Consider the following 22,224-nt stretch of genomic DNA (forward strand, 5'->3'; position numbering starts at 1 on the left):
CGATTACCCTATCCCAACTGAGAATGAGATCACTCAACCGAGTCCCGGTTCTTCATCAAGTGCTCCATATCGTATTCGTATGGACGTTCCTTCTTATAACGGGTCCATAAATATCGAAGAATTTTTGGATTATATCTCACGATTGGAGATTTTTTTTATGTCATGCAAGTTGAAGGGGCCGAGCAAGTACGTTGTGTTACTGGCTACTTATCTAAGATGGCTTTAACTTGGTGGAAACAGGAAGCCGAACGCCGTCGTCAATTAAACCTACCACCTATTTCTTCGTGGTTGGAACTCAAACCACTTATGCTAGAAAGATTCCTACCACCGGATTATGAAAATCAACTTTGTGCTGAATACTTACGATGTCGTCAAGGAAGGAAGACAGTAACGGAGTATGCATCCGAGTTCCACCGTCTAAGTACAAGACTTAATCTTCCGGATTCAGAGTCTATAAAAATAGAGAAATTTAAAGAAGGCCTTCGGAACGATATTAAAGACTTGGTCAACTTGAGATCCTTCTCGTCCTTGTCCGAGTGTATCAGTGTGGCCCGATCTTTCGAATCGGATTCACGTTCTATTTACCGTGGGTACAACAATCGTCATCAAGCACCTCAGTCTACACCGGAGGAGCCGGATAGCATGAAACTAGGGGACGAGGGTGTCAAACCCGACAACCCTTACAAAAGACCGCCGCCGGTTAAGTGTTTCCGTTGTTTTGAAACGGGACATTATTCTAATGCTTGCCCTTCTCGAGGTAAGACGAATCTAGTGGAAAAGAAGTTGGATTCGGAGTCCGACGATGATCAAGTGGAACATGTCAACCTTGACCCCGACAATGGTGATAGAGTTATGCTAGTCACACGGAAGGTTCTTTTTACTCCATATGAGAAGGAAATATCACAACGAAAGAACTTATTCGTTACACGTGGTACTTTGATGGGCAAGGTTTGTACCATTGTTATTGACAATGGTTGGGTCGAAAACCTTATTTCGTCGCGTTTGGTTGATTACTTAGGTATTACTACACAGCCTAAGCCTAACCCATATCGAACCGCGTGGATCCAATCGGGTAACACTACAAGGGTTGATCGTATGTGTACAATTAAGCTTTTTATTGGTTCAACCTACTTCGATGAGGTTACTTGTGACGTTACCGACATGGACTTATGTCACATTATTTTGGGCCACCCATGGCAGTCTGATGTGGACGCCACTTACCGTGGTCGTTTGAATGTTTATGAATTCCCGTGGAACAACAAGATCGTGACGTAACTTCCGATTGAAGATGGATCTGTTGAGTTTATGAAATCAAGGAATTGGTTCGGGACGAACCTCCAGGAGGAAGGAGGACCTGATGCAGGCGCATCTAGGCCGACCCATTAAAACAAGGGTCTCTCGGCCATACTGGCCCGTTCAGTCATATTAATTAGGGTGGTTTTGGGAGATTCCTTAATTTTAGGTTTATAAAGTTATCTGGTTTTGGTATTTCTATTATTTAGGAAAGCCTAGTTTGTGTCTATCTAGGAAAGTCTAATAGTCTATAAAAAGAAGTCTGGTCTGTCCTTTTATGTTCATGTTGAAAAGAAACCCCTTGAATTAATAAACTTTTCAGTTTTTAGAGTTATTTTCCGTTCCTTTACTTTTAATTTACTGTTCTTCGTTTATCTTTACCGTTTAATTTTAATTCCGCTGTGTGCTACATTATCAACCGCCTCAATCTCACCGTCTATCACAATCGGTCCAAAGAAGCCTATAAAAGGGCATCTCATCACCTTCAACAAGGTACGTTCTGAAAGGTTCAATCAGTACTCAATACTTTAACTGCAAAGGGCAATCTGACTATCTTGAGCGTCGGAGAGGTTTCCCAACTCTTTGTAGATTTTCCCCTAGTTTCCAAGAGAAGGAGTGGGAATCAAAAGAGCAATATCGTTCATCCAGACACGATCCGGCATTAGGTCGCTAATTTCAGACTGATAACCAGATTGCCATTTTTTGACATTAGCAGTATCCTTATGCATTTGGAAGAGATCTTCAGTCGATGAGTTCTAATGTCTCCGTTGAGAGAGAAATCGTTGAATATCCCTTGTAGAGAGAGTGATGAAAACGACATAGAGAAGAAGAAAGTTGAAGAACACGACTAATAAACAAGATGAAGTGTGAACAATTGTTTTTATCTTTGTATCGAGGGTTGTGTGTTAACTAATAAACTTTGGAGGGACTTAAAGGCAAAGTGGCATGCCACGTATACTTGTCGGGACTCTTCAGGGAGCATGGTTGGCCAGATGTTAGACAAATACCTAGAAAGTCGAAAGATTACCGAATGACAAGAGTCAAAGTAATTAATTGATCCATCAAACTTCAAAAAAGAAAGTCTAAGAGCATCTCCAATGCAACACTCAAACTCTAAAACTTAAAGTGCCACAAACGAAAGAGTTTTCTTAAAAAACCATCCCCAGTGAACAACTCAACTTGAAGTATTATTATATCTTTCACAAAAAAAAAAAGTGTTCTTCAACATAATAAAACACTTAAAAAAATTGATTGGAAAATATTTTTGTTTATAGACCATTTTCTAAATCTCTAGTTATTTCAGACAGCAGAAATTTGATAGATTTATTTTAGAGATCTAGACACAAAAGCTTTCAATAATTTCTATCTTCCTGTTTGAAAAAAAAATTTTAATTGATACTTGAGGACTAAGATTTTTAGAATTTCAGTGGACTATCACAAACAAACTCTATTGCAAGGGATCATGTGGGATGATGCTAATACATAGGTCCATCTTGACCAAAGTCCATGAGTTGCATATAACAGAACCTCGGTCCAGTCACTATATCAAAGTCGAGTGACGGCCGTCCAAGACCAAAATCAGATTCCTTCTCCAAAATTAATCTCCCCCCTTCTGCTAAAACCCCAAACGGATAAACCCACAATCTCCCAAGAACTTGCTTCACCATTTGTGTCACCAGAATGCTTTTACCCAAAATCATCCTCTGAAATTTCATTCCATTTTAGAAACTAATGGAACTTTCAGTTCATTACACTCACAACCCACTTCAAATTTCTTCCAAATTTTCGCATCAATCCTCATCAAATCTATCGATTTTGAAACAACTTCCACCACATTTGAAGCAGAGAAGAACTAAAAGTTCACGTAAAAGAGTGGTATTTCGAGCTTCTTCTAATGGAAATGAGAATGAATCTGATAGTTTCTCTTGGTCGAGAATTTCTCGCTCAATACGTCGAGGGTCGGAACAATTTTGGTCGAATTTTGGAAAATCAGTGAAGAAGGAAACTGGGTTTGATTTTGAAGAAGCTAATGGGAAGGTGGTTTTGTTTGTTGGTAGGGTTAGGGATGTGGTGAAGAAGGGTGAGGTTGCTGTTGATAGGTTTAGGTTTGAACTGGTACCTGGGTTTGTTGATTGGAACAAGTGGGAGAATTGGAAGGTAATTTCTCTCTTCCCCTCTCTCTACCATTTTATCAAAGTTCATGCCTTTCTTTTACTTAATGCTAAAACATAATGGATTCTCAGTTAGACAATTTACAAAATCTTTGTTCACAAACACATATATTTATTCATTTTATAGAATGCTCATAGTAATTAAAGCGAATTTAGAATGCTTAGGATCAAAAACTAAATTTCGCCAATTAGCAATGCGAATGACCAACTACTTTAGAATGTAAACTACACTATATTTTATTAGCCAACAATATTTGAAGGGAAGCGATTACTAATAGACTCCCATTGGAAAACCAATGACTAAGTAGTGGATAATTTATCAAAGAACATAAACTTCATGTCAATTGAATATCAAAGCTAGTAAGAAGCATACGAGAGAAAATGGCCGTTATATAAGCATAGTTGTCTTTATGCATATGCTGGTAATCTGCTACGAAACTTGACCAACTATGGACTACTGGGAGTATTGGAGAACCACATAGCATAACTTCTTTTCCTTAAAGTTCACTTCATCAAGCACTTGCGCGATATTTTCAATGATATAATCGCCTTTGGTATCCAGGACCTCAAGAATTGGGAGCCCAAGAGAATTGGAGCCCTTATATTATATATTTTTGTTGTCATCATTTCATGTCAAAAAATGTATATGGCATTTAAAGCGCCTTTGGATCGTCGAAGCAAGAAGGAGTTAACTGAGGCATATATGGAGGCAGTAATACCAGAGCCATCTCCAGTTAACATTAGGAGGTAATTGTCTATTTACTTTTGAGCTTTTCTTCCATCTACTTTTCTTTTATCTAAACTATGTTATCATTTACTGCAGGTTTAAGAAAAGTATCTGGCGAAAGACAATGCCCAAGGGCCTCAAAATGAAGAAGTTCATTGAAGGCCCTGACGGGAAACTTATTCATGACAGCTCTTATATAGGGGAAGATGCATGGGATGATGATCAAGAGTCTCCTGAGGGTAATGTAAATCAGATCATTGATAGCAATGCAAGATTAAATCTGGAAGAAAAAAAGAAACTGAAGAAGGACTTGGGCATTTCAGGTTAGTATATCTACATGGCAGTTATCTTTCTTAAATCACATGATGCAAAAATTGTTTCAAGGTTTCCTTTTACGGTTTACTAGACTTGCACCCAATGACTCAAAGCATGTGAGGGGCAATTAGCGGACCGGAGACATCTAAATTTAGTGGGAGGGGTGGAGGGTCTTCCTCACATTATATGGATATATATCATTATATTACATCGCATTTGTCTAAACTAGGTAGAAGTTTCTTAACAATTTCAACATCCAAATAAAAAAAAAGAAAGAGTTGGATAGGGGGCAAGATGTATAATATTTCTGGACCTGTGAATGTACTGTAGTTCCCTATGTCAACTAAGTATACCTGATACCTTGTCCATTTGTGGCTTCCTGATGGTTAGCTCCAGCCTGAAACAAGGAGCAATCTCCTATATATATATATATATTGTTGTGATACAGCTTGGGGACCCATAGAACATTCAAGCTATTTAAGACATAATCACCTGAAGTGTTTCTTTCATTTTTCTCTGCCAGGGTTAGATGAAGAAATTAAAGGAAACTGGCGTGAAAGGCTCCGTACATGGAATGATGTTCTTAGAAAGGAGAGATTGTCTGAACAAGTAGATTCTTTGAATGCTAAGTATGTAGTTGACTTTGACATGCAAGAAGTTGAAAAAAGTCTTCGTAAAGATGTGGTGGAGAAAACGTCGGATAAGCAAGGGAGTAGGGCGCTATGGATATCTAAGAGATGGTGGCGTTACCGCCCGAGCCTCCCATACACTTATTTTCTTCATAAACTTGATTGTTCTGAGGTGAGATATATATATCCAGTTACCAGTTACCAGTTACATGCCACTATAGATTCTTCAAAGTTAATAGTGGTCATTACTTTTCAGAGTTAGCAGGTCATGATTTCTGCATAAAGTTGCATTCTATTTATTTGTTTGATCCCTCTGATTATAATTTTTTTTTGTCCTTTACGACCATCAATCTAGTTTTATGTGCATGTTTTATACATGATTTCATATTTTACATGCTGCAAATTGTTTTTACGTAAATGTACAGGTTGATGCCGTTGTCTTTTCTGAGGACCTGAAGAAGTTATATGTAACCATGAAAGAAGGGTTCCCTCTTGAGTATGTCGTACGTATGTTGACTTATTTCTTCAGAATTTCATAATTCTAATGCCAATATGGTCTCTTGTTACAAGCCGTGCAGCCTGCAGCCAAAAGTATCCATGCAATCAACAAAAAAGAAAACTTCATTTTCTGATGCTAGTTGCCTTTTGCAGGTCAATATTCCTCTTGATCCGTACTTGTTCGAGATCATATCGAGTTCTGGAGTTGAAGTAGATCTTCTTCAAAAGAGGCAAATACATTACCTCTTGAGAGTGGTGGTCGCATTGGTCCCTGGAATACTGATTTTGTATCTCATAAGGGAGTCTGTGATGCTTCTTCATATCACATCAAAGCGTTACCTTTACAAAAAATATAACCAACTTTTTGATATGGCTTATGCAGATAACTTTATTCTGGTAAACTTTCAGAATATTAATTGAATTTTTTTTTACTTTCGTTACTAATGTGCATATCATTTAATTGATCTAATTTACCATTACTTGTCCAGCCAGTAGGGGAGGCTGGAGATTCGAACTCCATGTATAAAGATGTAGTGTTAGGGGGTGATGTTTGGGACCTCCTGGACGAGTTAATGATTTATATGCAAAACCCCATGCAATACTATGAAAAACAAGTCCAGTTTGTTCGGGTAATCTTTTAAACTATCTTGAACATAAAAGAGATGTTGAAATTAAGTTGAGTGATTCTTAAAAAAATTGATTTGAAATGTTTGATGCTTACATAAATGACAGGGTGTTCTTCTTTCTGGACCACCTGGAACTGGCAAAACACTTTTTGCACGGACGCTTGCAAAGGAAAGTGGCATGCCTTTCGTGTTTGCTTCTGGGGCAGAGTTCACAGATAGTGAAAAAAGTGGTGCGGCGAGGATTAATGAACTTTTTTCGATTGCTAGGAGAAATGTGAGCTCTCATCTTTGAAATAAAGTCATATTGGGTGAAATCTGAACTATTTTTGAAGGTTTATGCTTCAATGTTTGTTATTCATTGGGAATTGTACCTGTAAGTGATTCGGTATAGAAGCATAGCATATAATCATGAACCTTCTATCGAGTGTCTTATCTCGTCAGTGGCATATGAAAAACATTGTCTCGGTTTAGTATTCAATCATTTAAGAATGTTCTGATAATTGAAATCTTAATTTTTTTTGAGGGGTTAGGAGTTTTCAAAGGTTTATTCTTCGAAATTTCTGCTTAAGTTTAAGAGAATAATGCTACAAACCGAGGATTCTGTCTAAATTTTTCATTGTTATTTGGTCTTACAATGAAGTATCATATGAAAATAAGCACACTTACTCTTCATTTATTAGTTATTCTTTTTGATGTTGATGCCTATATGTTCTTCCTTTGTTGTGTGTTCTCAACCCAATTTGGCGCACTCTATCTAGTTCTTTGTCGTTGGTTCATCGCAATGTTAAGCTGCGGTTTAAATCAACCTCAGTAACCTAACTTACATGGTGACAAATATACTGTAGAAAATGTTGCATACAAGAGTAATGCTTCAAACATTTCTTGATATTTATAGTGATGCTCGTGTCTGCAGGCTCCTTGTTTTGTGTTTGTGGATGAGATCGATGCCATTGCAGGGAGACATGCAAGAAAGGATCCGCGAAGAATAGCAACGTTTGAGGCTTTGATTGCTCAGCTTGATGGAGAGTATGTATTTAACTACCTCACAAGTTCTTCACACAGACTTTTTTTCTTCATTTAATTTCTTAAAATATAATATAAGCAACATATGAGTGTGTGTATGTGTGTTTTTTTTGAGTTTGCACTTTCTTTTCCTCTTTAAAGTTTTTTTGTTGTGTTTTACTGTTCCATTTCTTGAAGATGATACCTTCTTTCTAATATCGAATGCTTCATCAACAGTAAAGAGAAAATTGGTGTTGATCGGTTTTCACTGAGACAAGCTGTGATATTCATTTGCGCAACTAATAGACCCGACGAACTGGATCTAGAATTTGTTCGTCCTGGTCGCATTGATCGTCGTTTATACATAGGTTTACCTGATGCAAAGCAGCGGGTACAAATTTTTGGGGTTCACAGTGCAGGAAAGCAGCTTGCAGAAGATGTGAACTTTGAAGAGGTAAGTCAATGGCGTTCAATGTTTTGTTTTCCTGTTTTCAGTTAATTGTACAAAAAATATTCCATTTGATCTTGATTTCAAATACAGAATTTCGATTGACACATCAAAATTTATTTATTGCTCTCAATCGGAATACTGAATTTTCAATTAGCTTACTGTCACCATATTTCGTTGTTTTACAGCTCGTTTTTCGTACTGTTGGTTATTCTGGGGCAGATATTCGAAATCTTGTGAACGAAGCGGGCATAATGGCTGTAAGTTGATGTAGTTTCTGATCTCTAGTGTGGCTTGTCTTTTTTGCATGTGAATTTGTAGAAAATGGTTTTACTTTAGACACCATTCAGTTATGCTCAAGCTAATCCATCTTGTTCAATGTTAATTTACTAGAGAACCGTCTATGAGAATGGTCCCACATGGAAGAAGGGTGATCTTAGTAACTAAGAATATAATGTCTAAGTCCTCTACATTCATTGCCAAGTGGTTTTGAGTTGGTTGACAATAAACTTAACACGGTATCAGAGCTAGGCCCACACGTGATAGGTTTAAAAGCCACACGTGCTCCACGTCACCCGAAAAAAAAAACACGTGTACGGCTCAAAAAACGCCACACGTGAGGGGCCGTGTGAGAATAGTCCCACATGGTAGAAGGGTGATCTAGTAACCGAAAATATAATGTCTAAGTCCTCTCCACTCATTGCCAATTGGTTTTGAGTTCGATGACCATAAACTTAACGCCCAATATTGAGAAACAAGCTTTAACTTTCCTTTATAATGGTCGATTCACTCGATTGGAAATTTGAGTCAGTGTTTATAGGTAGAGCTATCAAAGATCATGGCTATTATGAATGGAAATTGTTATTTTCAGCTGGTTTTGATACGAAGGCACTAGCTGAGGTAAAATTGCTCATATACTGTCAAGTCTACCCTCAGTGCGGTGAACAGTGTGCAGAAATTTTAAGAAAATATATATAAATATATATACATTTTAACAAGCGAGATAAATATGTTTCCAGAAATAAGCATGTAGCTAAGCTGTTAATGAACAAGATGTATAGACAAGGTTCTTCTGCAAAAGCTTCCGCAAGAGATTTTTGTCCTCTTATTGAATTAATTTTTGCATTAACAGATACTATGTATTTGTACCCAATGTTCTCTTTATTTCATCAGGAGATCAGTGAAACTGGGGATCCTATTTTTCAACTTTCATTCGGTTCAAAGTTAAAAAAGAAAAAAGAACTCTCATTTCACTTAGGTCAGTAACAGATTTGCGGTTAGCTATCCTTACATTTTGATATTTTGTAGGTGAGGAAAGGACACTCTAAGATCTTGCAACGAGACATTATTGATGTTCTAGACAAGCAGTTGCTTGAGGGTATGGGTGTATTACTTACGGAGGAAGAACAACAAAAATGCGAAGAGAACGTATGTGTGTATGGTTCATATAGATCAGAATGGTGGATCTACTTCTCCAACAACTGTTTTATCATAATTGATCTTTTATTTTCCTGCCTGTATGTTACAGATATCTCTTGAAAAGAAGAGATTGCTGGCCGTACATGAAGCCGGGCACATATTGTTAGCTCATCTGTTCCCTCGATTTGATTGGCATGCATTCTCACAGCTTCTCCCAGGTGGCAAGGTATTTACTTCCCGTTCACCCGATGATATTGAATAGTTGTTAGTGTATTCTTTACTGGTTTGACCCTCTAAATGGGTCATTTCTAACTACGGCAGGAAACAGCAATATCTGTCTTTTATCCTAGAGAGGATATGATTGATCAAGGGTATACAACTTTTGGCTACATGCAAATGCAAATGGTTGTTGCTCATGGTGGTCGTTGTGCTGAACGTGTTGTTTACGGTGATGATATAACTGACGGAGGAACAGATGATCTTGAGAAAATAACAAAAGTAAGTTGAACTTCTTTACTTAAGAGAATTTTGAAACTATTGGACAGTTATGCCTTTCGGAAAAATATTTCGGCAATTTAATTTTTTTGGTCAAATGTGGTTGGACGCGTTATCAGTGACCTGTTTATCTTTCTCTTTTGCATAGATTGCCAGAGAAATGGTAATTAGCCCCAGAAATCCCAAGTTGGGACTCACCAAATTAATAAAAAGAGTTGGACTGAATGACCGACCAGATAATCCAGATGGGGAGTTAATCAAGTACAAGGTATTATTTGGCTTTCTGGCATCTTAATTTCAGTAATCAGTTGATCTTCTCGTTGAATATTTGTTCCTCTTTTTTGAGTAACTAATACATTTTTTTCTATTGTGATAGTGGGACGATCCTCAAGTAATTCCTGCTGATATGACACTAGAAGTCTCTGAACTGTTTAGTCGAGAATTAACAAGGGTAAGCAGACTCTCTCTTTCTGTAACCATTAGTCAAATGAAGGTTTAATTATATGATAATCTGCGATCCTTCTTCTCGAAAATTTGAATCCACTAAGCCTCTCCTTTTGTTCATCGGCCTTTCAAAAGGCGTTTCATTGGTTTTACATTGTGTAATTTATGTTCATGTTTGCCGTCTGCTGTAATAACAATGTTGGGAATTTTTACCTGTGACAGTATATTGAAGAGACAGAGGAACTAGCAATGAGGGGTCTAGAGCAGAACAAGCATATTTTGGATATGATCGCGAGGGAACTTTTGGAAAAATCAAGGATAACTGGACTGGTATATAAATCACCATTTACTATATCTTTTACTTTCGGTTTCCTCATTTTTAGTGGAGTCACTTATTTGGACCTCTTCCAAGGAACACTGTGCTACCCCCCTTTCGTTTTCTGTCTCTCTCGAGCTCGATCCATGTACTTTCATTGATCCCATGCTCTCTGTTTCTATGCTTTTTATATCCTTTACCTGTATCAATTCCACGATTAACTTTTTGTACTTAAAATGGCACCTTCTTCACCTTCAAGGCTCAGCTGTTGACTATATGAATCTGTTCGTTTTCCTTTTCAACTACCCAAACTCATGTTTGTAATTTTTTTCTTACCGACACTAAAAATGTGTAGCTGTGTTGGGGATGTCTCTTGCAAATTTTTGACTATCTTATGTTCTATACTTTATAGGAGATTGAGGCAAAAATGAGTGGACTATCTCCAGTAATGTTTGAAGATTTTGTACGGCCTTTCCAAATAAATATGGATCAGGTTTCTACTCTTGCTTGTCTTTAAGTTAACGAACAATTTAGCTTTATTATTTTGGTATACAAAAAGAAAGTAACTCTTTTTTTTTAAACGATTGTGATATTTTCACAGGAGGAACCCTTGCATCGAAATGAGAAACTTCGGTATCAACCATTAAATGTATATCCTGCGCCACTTCACAGGTGCTGAAAGTTCCATTGAAAATCCGCTGCCGAATACTCAACAAGACAAACAAGAAAAGCTTCAACCAAAATAGGCAATCGAGGGCGCTTATTTTGCTATACGAAATATAAGAGCCCTGCCGATGCCGAATCCACCTCAAGTCTGGCAAGATGAAATCTTTTTTATGCCAACAACGGATTATTTATACCTTGAAAATATGCCTGTGTTTTTCGTTTAGTCCGGTTGAAGAAAAGCTTCGTCTTATTTCTGAATTGGTTAGTTGTTGAAGATGAAAACATGCCTGTGGTTTTTATGTGATGGCTAGTTTGGGGAGGGAGAATCGAGTAACATATTGGTCTATCTCAGGCTTCTGGGCTATACAATCTGTAATAGTTAGACGCCGTTTCTATGTAATTTGTGAGAATCATAATTTATTCCGTGTATGTCTCATTTTTTTTGAGAAACTCATGCTACATTTTTGTGTATTCATGTAATGAGCTCTCTCTGTTTCAACAACAAAAAAAAAAGGGGCTCTCTCTCTCTCATTAATGAAGGCCCTTGACTTGAGTGTGGTACTTATTGAAATGTATTTCAAACATGGATATCAGTCTCAATTTTATAATGCAACTAAGTCAATACCTACTTTAGGATAATTTTAGTCTACCTCCATTAAAGCTTACATGTGGGAGAAAATCAGAAAGGGTTAGTTCTGTTTTGGTCTCCCATTTGTGAGTAATTAACCAATGACTCCTACAGGTGTTTGGCAGTTTGATTTGCATTTCGAGGGCAAAACTCTCTTTACTCGTGTCGGCAAAGAGGTTCTTTAAGCCAACGGGAGTAGAGAGAGAAGGAAGAGAAGAAACAAAAAAATTGGGTTGAAGGTCACCGACTGAAAGTTATCGACCGACTATCTTTTGCCGGAGAAGAAAGATGAGGTGGCTAGAGGGAGAGATGAAGTGGAAGTGAGAAGTGATGAAGTGGAGGAGATGAGGTGGAAATAGATGTTTTAAGATTTTCTATTTGGCCACTAAGGGTATCTCCAAAAAAAATTTTACTAAAATTTTATTGGTCCTTGGGACCTAAATTGAATTGTCGGACATTTATGTAGGCCAAAACGATAAATTGATCGCATGTTGAGCCAAAGCGGAATTAATTCTATTAGAGATGTTAAACCCAAAAAACTTTCCCTAAACACACCTTTAAAACCGCCGACAGAAAGTCGCTCGATCGATCGAAGTTGGTCGACGACTTCATCTTCTCTCACCCTTCTCTCTTCTTTCTCCCCTCTTTTCCTCTCCCTTTCTCCCCCTTCTCTCTCTAAGGTCCGGCGAAGGAAAAAATGGTCCCTTCGCCAGAACCCTTCGTCTGATTGCACTAGACAACCTTGTCTGGAAAATCAGACAAGATTACTGGCAAATGGGTCTCTCCTTCACCAGAACATACGATCGTAGAAAGAGGGAGAGAGGGAGGGAGGGAGGGAAGGAGGGACTCTGTCAGAGTTAATGATTGCCGAAGTTAATGGTGGAAGGAGAAGGGGAAAGAAGTAAAAGGGGAATATTAAGTGAGTAGTGTTTGATGATCCACTCAAAATTATTTTTCCTATTTCCACAAAAGACCGATCATATAAGCAAAGAGGAAAAAAGAAAAAGGGGCAATTTTGTCCTTTACCTTTACACATAATCCATACGTGCAAAATAGAGAAAATAATGAAAACTATCCAAAATTAAGACTTAACCTTTTGATTAAACTAATAAAGTATACTAACATTAAAATAATACTACCATTAATAGAGTTACTAACTAAAGTAAAAAATAATTAAAGTATAGTAGTTGGTTTAATTAATACGCTAGTGGCACCACCACCAGGTCCATTTCACAACCTTCAACTCTCCACCGTCTTCCTTCCCCTTCTTCTCTTTATCCCCACCAGGGGCGTAGCCAGGATTTCAAGTTGACCTGCGCTAGCCTAAATTTACTATAAAGTAAACTTTTACTTAGGATGCACGAATTTGGATATTGTAACTTAAGAGTAAACCTTCTAGTTCAACAAAAAAAAAAAATATGAGTAAACCTTCTTGACAAATAACTTCGTTAAAACAAACAATCAATTGGTTATTATGAATTACAAATATCAAAGTTTAGGACATACCAACAATAATCATATCAATTATCAACAACCTAAATAAATAAATAAATAAATAGCTTAATAAGAGTAAAAACCTTCTCAAAGTAGATATCAATGAAAATTTACTTACAGTCTTATCTTCTTACAAATGTGGTGATTGCTAGAAGATTTCTACTCTTGAAATCCAAGAAATCATTTTGAGTTGAACCAATAAAACCCCCAAAATCAAAAATCCTAGAAAACTAGAAAATATCCTCAAATTTGTTGTAGTTCTCTCTATTCTAAATTTTTAATCATCCAAAACTCTTCATAATTTGAGTATAATCATTTCCTAAGAGTTTAAAGCAAGAATAAATTAAGAAACATCACATATCCATGGAAGAAAACAGGGTCTCCACTCTCCAGCCGTGTTCTTCACAAAATCCCTCTCTCTCTCTTCATTTTGTTTTTGAAATTAAATAATGGTCACCCAAACTACCAAACTACCCCTATTCCAAATAAAATGTTATAAATTTTGACCCTGGCTTACTACCAAACTATCCCTACTCTAATGAATAAATTACAAACTTTGACCCTGGCTTAAGCCAGGGTTAGTCCACACTAAGCTCCGCCCCTGATCCCCACCACCTACTTTCTCTCTCTAAAACTTCCCCTCTCTCTTTCTCTCTCTAGAATTTCTCTCTTCTGAAAATCAATTTCATCTCTTTTATATTGTTTTGGATTCATTTTTCCTCCTAATAACAATGGATCTTCAAGCTGAAGAACTCCAATTTTTAACAATTTCTGACATTTTAAAAGAATCAGTTTCAATCCCTAAACAATCCCCAAAAACTTTCTCTCTCTTAACCCTAACCCTACTTTTCCCTCTTTCTTTCGCTATTCTTGCTCATTCTCTCTTCACTCATCCTCTCATCACTCAACTCTCAAATCAAACCTTATCAAACGCTCAATTTCATCAATCATGGACTCTCCTCTTGATCTACCAGTTCTTTTACCTAATCTTTCTTTTCGCTTTCTCTCTCCTCTCCACCGCTGCCGTCGTTTTCACCGTCGCATCTCTTTATACTTCTAAACCAGTTTCTTTCTCCTATACTCTCTCCGCCATTCCTCGTGTCTTCAAACGTCTCTTCGTCACTTTTATCTTCGTAACCCTAATTATGGTCGTTTACGATATCCTCGTCGTGATGTGCTTAGTGGTTCTGGTAATCGCTGTTGATACTGAAAGTCCAGTCCTTTTCATGTTTTCTTTGATTGCAATTTTCTTCCTTTTTCTTGTTGTTCATGTTTATATCACAGCTCTTTGGCATCTAGCTAGTGTTATCTCTGTTCTTGAACCAGTTTATGGAATTGAAGCTATTAAGAAAAGTAAAGAATTATTAAAGGGTAAAACAAGAATGGCATTTGTTCTTGTTTTTGGGTATTTGATGATGTGTGGTGCAATTAGTGGTGTTTTTAGGTCAACTGTGGTTGATGCTGGAGAAGAAACTGGAATAATGGGTAGGGTTTTATTGGGTGGGTTTTTGGTTGGTGTTTTAGTAATTGTGAATTTGATTGGATTACTTGTTCAGAGTGTATTTTACTATGTTTGTAAAAGTTATCATCATCAAGGGATTGATAAAAGTGCTTTATATGATCAACTTGGTGGGTATCTTGGTGAATATGTGCCATTAAAGAGCAGTGTTCAAATGGAAAGCATGGAGATTTAAGGAGAAACTAGGGTTGGAGTTAAATGCTACTACTGTAATGTGTATGTTTCTTACTCACTCTTAAACTTAAACAGTTATTAAAGTTCCTGTAAATTGTTGAGATGTCTGTGTGTTCTTACTTCCTTTTAATGGTGTCTTCTTTTTATGGGAATTTTGTTATTTGTTTTCCACTTAATAAATATGTAGAAGATTTATACTTGCTTAGTTCTTTTTTTTTTCAGCTTTTGTTAGGTTGCTTGCATAAATGAATGCTTGAAATTTGTGGCAATTACTCAATTAGTAGTAAAACTCACCTAGTGCTGTCTTCCAAGTATAAATTAGGTAATTTGGTTGTGAAACTTATGGCTATTGGGTGGTCTTGGGCCTCTCTCGCCCTAAAAGCTAGCTCAAAAGGTGATGCTTTCCCTGACACTTACAAACTCACCCAGTGCGTAATCAATATGGTGTTACCTCAACTATCCCCCCTCACAAATTGGCTTTAACTTGAATCGGCTATTAGGCCGAGACTTCGTTATATCATTGGCTCTTATACCAGTGTTTGGGTGTTCTTGGGCCTCTCGTACTTCGAAAGCTAGCTCAAAAGGTGATGCTTTCCCTCACACTTACAAACTCATGGTCGCCCCTTCCACAACCAATGTAGGATTATCCCAACAATGGCTTAGTGATAAAGAGAGAGTGAAAATATTAATCTGTAGAATTGTTATTTGATAAGTCGAAACAATCGAAAGGGTTTGTGTTCCCGGGAGACAGCCGGGACTACTTGTTTTGCTTAATTTCCACTCTGGTTATTAAGGTTTCAGTTTCTTTTGTTATGTTATTTGTGTTGTTCTGTACTTGGTCTCAACTTTAAAATAACAAACTGAAGATTAGAGGTTTCCTGTGTAGGCCAATCACCTATATAGGTAATTTCTGGTCTTTGTGTTTTACACTCGAGTAGATAATAAATTGAGAAACAGGGTTTTGCCAATGGATTCTTGGTGATCGTGGGTATTTTTTTTCTGCATTTATATTTTTGAGTTAGGTCAGTCTTTTTGTTTCTAAATTTGCGAAGGTAGTACAACAGAAGTGCTATAATTATCCTCAAGGTGGTGTATTGATGATGTGTTCTCAAAAGAATAGTATTCGGATAGAGAGGTAAGAGATACGAGGATACAAAGAAACTAGTAAGTTCTTAAATCTAATAAACGAGTGACCTTATCTTTCATTTACTCTCTTCTTTTAGTTGATACAGTAGATACGAAGAAGATTATACTTGTTGTTTCTTAGTTTGCTTAGTTGTATTTTGCTAGCATTTTATTAGAATACGTTACACGTACGATGATGGATGCTAGACATGCACAGACAGTATCAGTCGTGAAAGGTCGAATCATTTGAATGATCTTTTATTACTGTTCATGTGAAAAGAAATTTGTGTTAACGAACATAGTAACCCTCATCTACCATTTCTTAGAACCATTAACTTGTAGTTTTGGTTTCCCTATTCTTGTGAACTGTTGTTGAAGCGTGATTAATGAATATAATCCAATTGATGTGGGTTTGACATCCCCTGCAGTATGAGGGCGAGTCGACTCAGTAATAATTATTGAAGGCGAAACACAGGACAATAGGTACTTGTATTTGGATTGTTCTAAGATCAGTTCAGGTCGTGTTTTGATCAATTGTGGTTCTTTTGCTGGGATGATTATAGTTACTGTGTCTGGGTGTTTCCGATAGGGTACAGTGGTGATCTTAAATATGATTAAATCCGTAAGAGGGCTCTGTATGGTACTTGTTATTTCCTTTTCTTTATCAATGGGTGTTAACTAAAAACGTTGAGCCTTTTTATCATTAATTGAAAATTAGCTAGAACCGTTGAGCCTTTTTATCATTAATTGTTTGTGTCGGGATAAAATAAGCTAGAAACGTTGAGCCTTTTTATCATTAATAGTTTGTCTCGCATGATTTCCACATTTGAATTTTTAGAAAAATCATCGTCACTCACATAGGCTTGAAACCTAACCTCAATAGTCATGTTGTGACATTATATCATGGAGGTCATTAGAATTTTCAGAAAAATCATCGTCACTCCCATAGGCTTTACTCAACCTCGATAGTCATGTTGTGACATTATATCATGGAGGTCATTTTTAACGCACTGGTCCCTTGACACTGGTCCCTTGACACTGTAGAATTGGACTTGAAGAACACCAAATGCTCATTTACATCTTTCTGAATTGTTTCTTGTACCATTTTCAGTTGTTGAGGGTGAAAGATATTTCGAATAGGCCGCGGCTTTGAGGAATAAAGAATAATATGCGGGGAATAAATTCTCTAGGGACTTCATGTTTTTCTGTACATTCTCGGAGGCATATGTTATTTTAGTCCAAAACTTGATTTGATCAGACATTGCTCCCTGATCTTCATCTTCTTTATCACCTTCACCACTACAACTTCACACCATCACCATTCTGACCACCGTTGCTAGCTCTTCTCTTTCCTCTCTAATTCACCACTACTCTCTCTTTCTTTTGTTGCTTGCGACTCTCTCTCTTTCTTATTGACCATCTCTCTGTCATTCTCACTCTAGATCTTTCTTTTTGTCATTGTAGATCACTCTCGTTATTTCTCTCGTTTTAGTCATTTTTGTCTCTTTCTCGCTTTCTCTCTCTATCTCTCTCTGTCTGTATAGATCTATTTGTGGAAATCATAGAGTTTGTGGCCACGAAACGTTTTGTAGGCACGAAATAGTCATGGCCATGAAACGCTTTGTATCCATTAAATGGTCATGGCTACGAAAAGTTTTGGGGGCATGAAATGTTTCGTGGCCACGAAATCCTCGAGGAGGGTCTCACCAGAAATCCCCCTCGATGTTAAGTTCTTACGATGGGAACACTTCCCGTTGTCGGAACGGTGTCTGTGAAAGAGGGAGAGAAACAATGAGAGATTGAGAGAAAAACAGTGAGAGATCGATAATCATAGATAGTGAGAGCAATAGAGAGAGATAGTAAGAAATAGACAATGAGGAATGGAGAGAGACTAAGAGAAGAAGAAAGAAAAAGTTAGGGAATAAGAGAGAGATGGTCAGAGACAGTGGGAGAGAGAGATAGAGAGGGAGATAGAGAGAGAGAGAGAGAGAGATAGGGAGAGAAGATGAAAATTAAGGAGCAAACATTATGTTTGTCTCGTACAATTTCTGCACCTGAATTCGTAGAGAATGCGGACATTATATCGTGGAGGTCATTTTTAATGCACTGGTCACTTGACAATGTAAGGTATGTTCACGAACAGATGTGATTGTTCGGTCTGTTCACGAACAGATCGTTTATCATCTTTCCGACATGTTTCTTGTATCAGCCCTTGAGGCGGAAAGATAGTTCGAGTAAGAGATGACCATTTCAGATATATATCCTCAACAAAACCATACCCGACATTACGTTCTTTTCTTTGGGTGAAATACTGTACGGGAATTTTACCATCCTCCCAATTTGTAAATGAAATAGATGATTGAAGCACATTGATTGCCGAATCCCATATGTGCGAGGGTAGTATCTCCTAACTTATATAGTTGGCATAGCATTTTCTTCTAAATACAATTATCTACTGGGAGATGTTAGCGCCTATCAGTGTAATATCTTGGAATCCACCTTATCTTGTATGGAGTTCAAACCAATATTTGGGTATGATAACATTTCAAAGGTGTAAATGTGAAATCATTATAGCATAAAACACCACAGTAAAAACACAAAAATAAAATTCGATAACCATCACCAAAGATCACATTATAGAATTTATTATATGATAAATAATATAAAGGGACTTACAATGACAAACAATGGGTAGTCATCATACCTTGCGATTGACACGCAGTTATTTTATCCAATAGTTTTATTACTAATTGAGTTTATATAAATACCATTGTTCGATATGAGCTACAATAACAATGAAACCAGTATTGCAGATTGGCTTGCCTGCTATAAGTTACGTTTGTTTTCTTATCTTACAGCTTGCTAGTTGTTGGTGCTTGTCTTGACCTCCTTTCCATGACTCGAGAGAGCTCCTTAATCATTTCTCTTGAAGCCTGGCGGGGTCGACTCAACCAAAGTCCTCCGTCAACAATCATAGTAGTACCATTAACATAGTTACCTATAAAGAAACCGAGAGCCTCAAACTACAAGTTATATTCAACAGTAAGTTATACGTGTATGTGTGTTTGTGTGTGCTTGTGAGAGAGAGAGAGACAGAGAGTTTGTCTAGTCTAATACTCTATAACCTTCGAACAATTCAATTATGTAAACTACTTATTAACTAAGCAACTATGTGGTAGTGAGACCAGAAAAATTGAAGATGATTCCTTCTTTTTCCTTCGGAAATGTACAGTGAAAAAATTAATTCAGTGTTAGGAACTCGGGATTATGAGCTACTAAAGCCTTAAAACAAAAAATATTGCACATAAAGGACTGCTCATCAACTATGTAACACGGGTATTACTTTTTCGATGAGTCAAAAAACACCCTCTTATCTTACACTAGTAGTTACTTCATTAGGTATAAGTCTGACCATTTTGTATCTAAAATTTCTGCCTAACAGTATTAAGACTATAAATGAATACTCTAGATCAGTTTATTTTGTTAATGTGACAAGAGTTGATCGAAAAGTAAATATTATAAAGTTATCCCTCTCTCTGTTTTGGCCTTCTTCCACTAACCTTGTTTGACAGTTCATACCAATGTCATATAGCTTATTACTTTTGGCACTTGGCAAGTTCGATTAACTTAGATCCGAAATGAAAGAACGGGGAATAAATAGTTTCAGTAGAAAACTTACGTAGATAAAAAATTGGATGGTAGTTGAATAGCAAAGTTTTATTTCTTGATCCAAAAACAATATCTTAATCAAGAGCAAAAAGAATAAGGTTACTGACCTGCATCTGAAGCTAGGTATAGAGCAGCCATAGCAATATCCCATTTCTTCCCTAGCTTATAGAGAGGCATGGATTCTTTGACTTGACTAATGATCTCGTCAGGTCCAAGCTTACTCATGCCAGGAGTGTCTCCAATAGGTCCTGGTGCAATCCCATTCACTCTAATGTCGTAATCAGTACCCCACTCCAATGCTAAGGACCTAGTAATGCTATCAACAGCTGCCTGTTCGAACAAGAAATTCATGCAAATTATCTTCGTTTTAAATTTCTATCCAACGTTATTTTTCAGTGAACTCGTAAACGGTAAATAAAAGATGAGAGTTCTTGTGATAAATAAGCGCATATGGAAGATTAAAATCAAAAGGTCAGCCTTTTGGGTCATCTCCGTGCAGGGGACAGCCTAAGGCGTATGACTCCATGGGGTCTTGCGAGAGAGGGATAGAGAAAGAGAAAAATTTGTTGCAAGTAAAATATAGAAATTATGAACAGAAAATTATTATGAACCTTAGCGGCAGCTACGTGAATTTGATACCAAGATGCTGTATAATGTAAAGTCGCACTTATGTTCAAAATGGTTCCTCCGCTTGATGTGCCCCTTCCTGGACCTCCTTTCTTTAAATACTTCAGAGCTTGATGGCACATAGTAAATGTGCCTACCGAGTCAATATCCATAACTGCAATTAAATAATAACACCGTTAAGCCTTTGGCTCTGATGATAAACAAATATGAAACATTATCTCACTTCCTTTTAATGAAAATGATATAGCCTATGAGAAAAAAATAAATAAATAGCCTACTTGTTTCTATAACACAACCTAAACAATGATTTTGTCGAAATCAAGTCACTAATTTTTTGTTCCTTGTTACTCAAACAGGTTAAGGTGAGCTCCATCGAAATACAATTTGATTCCCAATAATAGTCGATTATAAAATAGAGTGTCTACAAATTTAGTTTCCAATCAGATGACACAAAACTTCTTACAAGAAAATGCACAAACAAGATCAACAAATTGAAGAAAATTATTGCAACAACAAAAGGTTTTCTTATCTCAGTTCTGTAAGAGCATTTTAAAGAAAGTGAAATAGAAGTAAACCTGTCCGAAATCCATTAGGAGACAAATCCTCAGCAGGCACAAGAAAATTCCCAGCTGCAGCATTTACAAGAATGTCGATTCTGCCGAACTGATTAAAAGTTTGTTCAAGAACCCTAGCTGCATCTTCCTTCTTACGAACATCTCCCTCGAGTCCAATTGCCTAAACCATAGAAAGCAGATCAATGAACATCTCAGTTTTATAAAAACCTATCTGTTTGCAATACCAACTACTGGCATGAGTTAAGCTTTGAATTTCTGGGTAGAACCAGGCACAACCTTTTGGATTAAATTGAGTAGGTTATCAACAAAAAGATGCACAAAAATGAAGCCAATTCAGTATGGAAATGAGGGGAAATTAAAATTATTCTTAGCTGAGATTAATTGGGGCCCTACCCTATTATTGTTGTGGGTTTAAGATTTGATTTTGAAAGAAGTTTGGATTAGGGCTTTGAAAATGGGAAATTATGTTAAAGGAGACCAATTTGTTTCAATTTTGAGGTAGACATATACACTCAACTGCAGGAAATGATTCAATAAATGAAGATGAGAATTTAGAGAGAGAGAGAGAGAGAGATGAAATGATGAATTACCGGAATACCGAGGGATCGAAGAGAAGAAGAAGCAGAATCAAGAACGTTTTTACGACGACCCATGATGGCAACTGAAGCTCCATGTTTACCTAATTGAGTTGAAATCTCAAATCCAATCCCTGATCCTCCCCCTGTCACTAGAACCACCTTCCCTTTCACTATATCATCCTTGAACGGAGACTCCATTAAAATTCAAAAATCTCTCTCTCTCTCTCTCTCTCTCTCTCTCTCTCTCTCTCTCTCTGTCTAATAAATTTGAGTCTCGTGTTTGTTTTTAGTACAGAATTTTGAGCATACGTCTGAAATCTGTTAATCACGATGAAGTAGTAGTTGGATATGGTCCCCTCCAACTCCAAATACTATAAGCTAAGGAATTTGGTCAAATCATCTCATTCGACTAAGGACCATTTAACACTCAATTTTAGAAAAATGCATGCCACTCACGATACTATATAACTTTTCTACCCATAGTTACACACTCAAAAAGCAGAGTGACATGTTTATTATGTGTAATTGTGATTAGTGTGTGACATAATGTCTCTAATTATCAATAAGATTAGTTTGTATTTTTTTTTTTTCATTCTGAGGATAGCTATTCGTCAAGGGCAGAGGATTGTGATAGTCCGACATCACTAGCGAGAGTGCCCGGAGTGTGGGATTTAGATAAACGCCTTAGCTAATTGGTAAGTGACAAGGCCTTTTGGGTGGGCTCATGGAGCTTTCGTCAAGAATAAAATTTTGTACCTATGGACTTGGTCGTAGGGTGTCAAAAGC

General features: G+C 37.1%; 3 protein-coding genes across 3 annotated transcripts; 2 read left to right on the forward strand and 1 right to left on the reverse strand.

Moving 5' to 3' along the window:
- Positions 1–2,589: 2,589 nt before the first annotated feature.
- On the forward strand, positions 2,590–11,577 carry FTSH12 (FTSH protease 12). Its single transcript, XM_086650552.1, has 19 exons — positions 2,590–3,450; positions 4,027–4,211; positions 4,288–4,514; positions 5,030–5,307; positions 5,561–5,638; positions 5,787–6,029; positions 6,122–6,262; positions 6,366–6,533; positions 7,173–7,285; positions 7,499–7,715; positions 7,898–7,969; positions 9,018–9,137; positions 9,238–9,354; positions 9,450–9,626; positions 9,772–9,891; positions 10,000–10,074; positions 10,290–10,397; positions 10,796–10,876; positions 10,985–11,577. The coding sequence occupies exons 1-19, from the start codon at positions 3,025–3,027 to the stop codon at positions 11,060–11,062; spliced, it is 3,024 nt and encodes a 1,007-aa protein (XP_086506678.1). The 5' UTR covers positions 2,590–3,024; the 3' UTR covers positions 11,063–11,577.
- Positions 11,578–13,777: 2,200 nt separating this feature from the next.
- Positions 13,778–15,069, forward strand: LOC147532977 (uncharacterized). The gene has a single exon (XM_086650486.1). It carries the CDS (start codon positions 13,903–13,905, stop codon positions 14,863–14,865), a length of 963 nt encoding a protein of 320 aa, XP_086506612.1. The 5' UTR covers positions 13,778–13,902; the 3' UTR covers positions 14,866–15,069.
- A 3,509-nt stretch (positions 15,070–18,578) lies between these two features.
- SDRB (short-chain dehydrogenase-reductase B) lies at positions 18,579–21,863 on the reverse strand. The gene is made up of 5 exons (XM_086650617.1): positions 21,451–21,863; positions 20,861–21,020; positions 20,270–20,439; positions 19,766–19,988; positions 18,579–18,987 (listed from the first exon to the last, which is right to left on the reverse strand). Exons 1-5 carry the CDS (start codon positions 21,634–21,636, stop codon positions 18,842–18,844), a joined length of 885 nt encoding a protein of 294 aa, XP_086506743.1. The 5' UTR covers positions 21,637–21,863; the 3' UTR covers positions 18,579–18,841.
- Positions 21,864–22,224: the final 361 nt, after the last annotated feature.

Source organism: Eschscholzia californica, unplaced genomic scaffold (genome assembly GCF_041429995.1).
Source record: "Eschscholzia californica isolate CP2 unplaced genomic scaffold, dmEscCali1.0.p SCAF_6, whole genome shotgun sequence".
Taxonomy (NCBI): domain Eukaryota; kingdom Viridiplantae; phylum Streptophyta; class Magnoliopsida; order Ranunculales; family Papaveraceae; genus Eschscholzia; species Eschscholzia californica.

What these genes read in the sequence shown, in the direction of transcription:
- FTSH12 (XM_086650552.1), top strand. Translation starts at nt 3,025, where the DNA reads ATGGAACTTTCAGTTCATTACACTCACAACCCACTTCAAATTTCTTCC. An exon ending in ATTGCTCAGCTTGATGGAGA is followed by an intron (nt 7,286 to 7,498) that starts GTATGTATTTAA and finishes CTTCATCAACAG; the next exon opens with TAAAGAGAAAATTGGTGTTG. An exon ending in AACAAAAATGCGAAGAGAAC is followed by an intron (nt 9,138 to 9,237) that starts GTATGTGTGTAT and finishes TGTATGTTACAG; the next exon opens with ATATCTCTTGAAAAGAAGAG.
- LOC147532977 (XM_086650486.1), top strand. Translation starts at nt 13,903, where the DNA reads ATGGATCTTCAAGCTGAAGAACTCCAATTTTTAACAATTTCTGACATT.
- SDRB (XM_086650617.1), bottom strand. Translation starts at nt 21,636, where the DNA reads ATGGAGTCTCCGTTCAAGGATGATATAGTGAAAGGGAAGGTGGTTCTA. An exon ending in TTCGATCCCTCGGTATTCCG is followed by an intron (nt 21,021 to 21,450) that starts GTAATTCATCAT and finishes TCTATGGTTTAG; the next exon opens with GCAATTGGACTCGAGGGAGA. An exon ending in TTCACGTAGCTGCCGCTAAG is followed by an intron (nt 19,989 to 20,269) that starts GTTCATAATAAT and finishes TTGTTCGAACAG; the next exon opens with GCAGCTGTTGATAGCATTAC.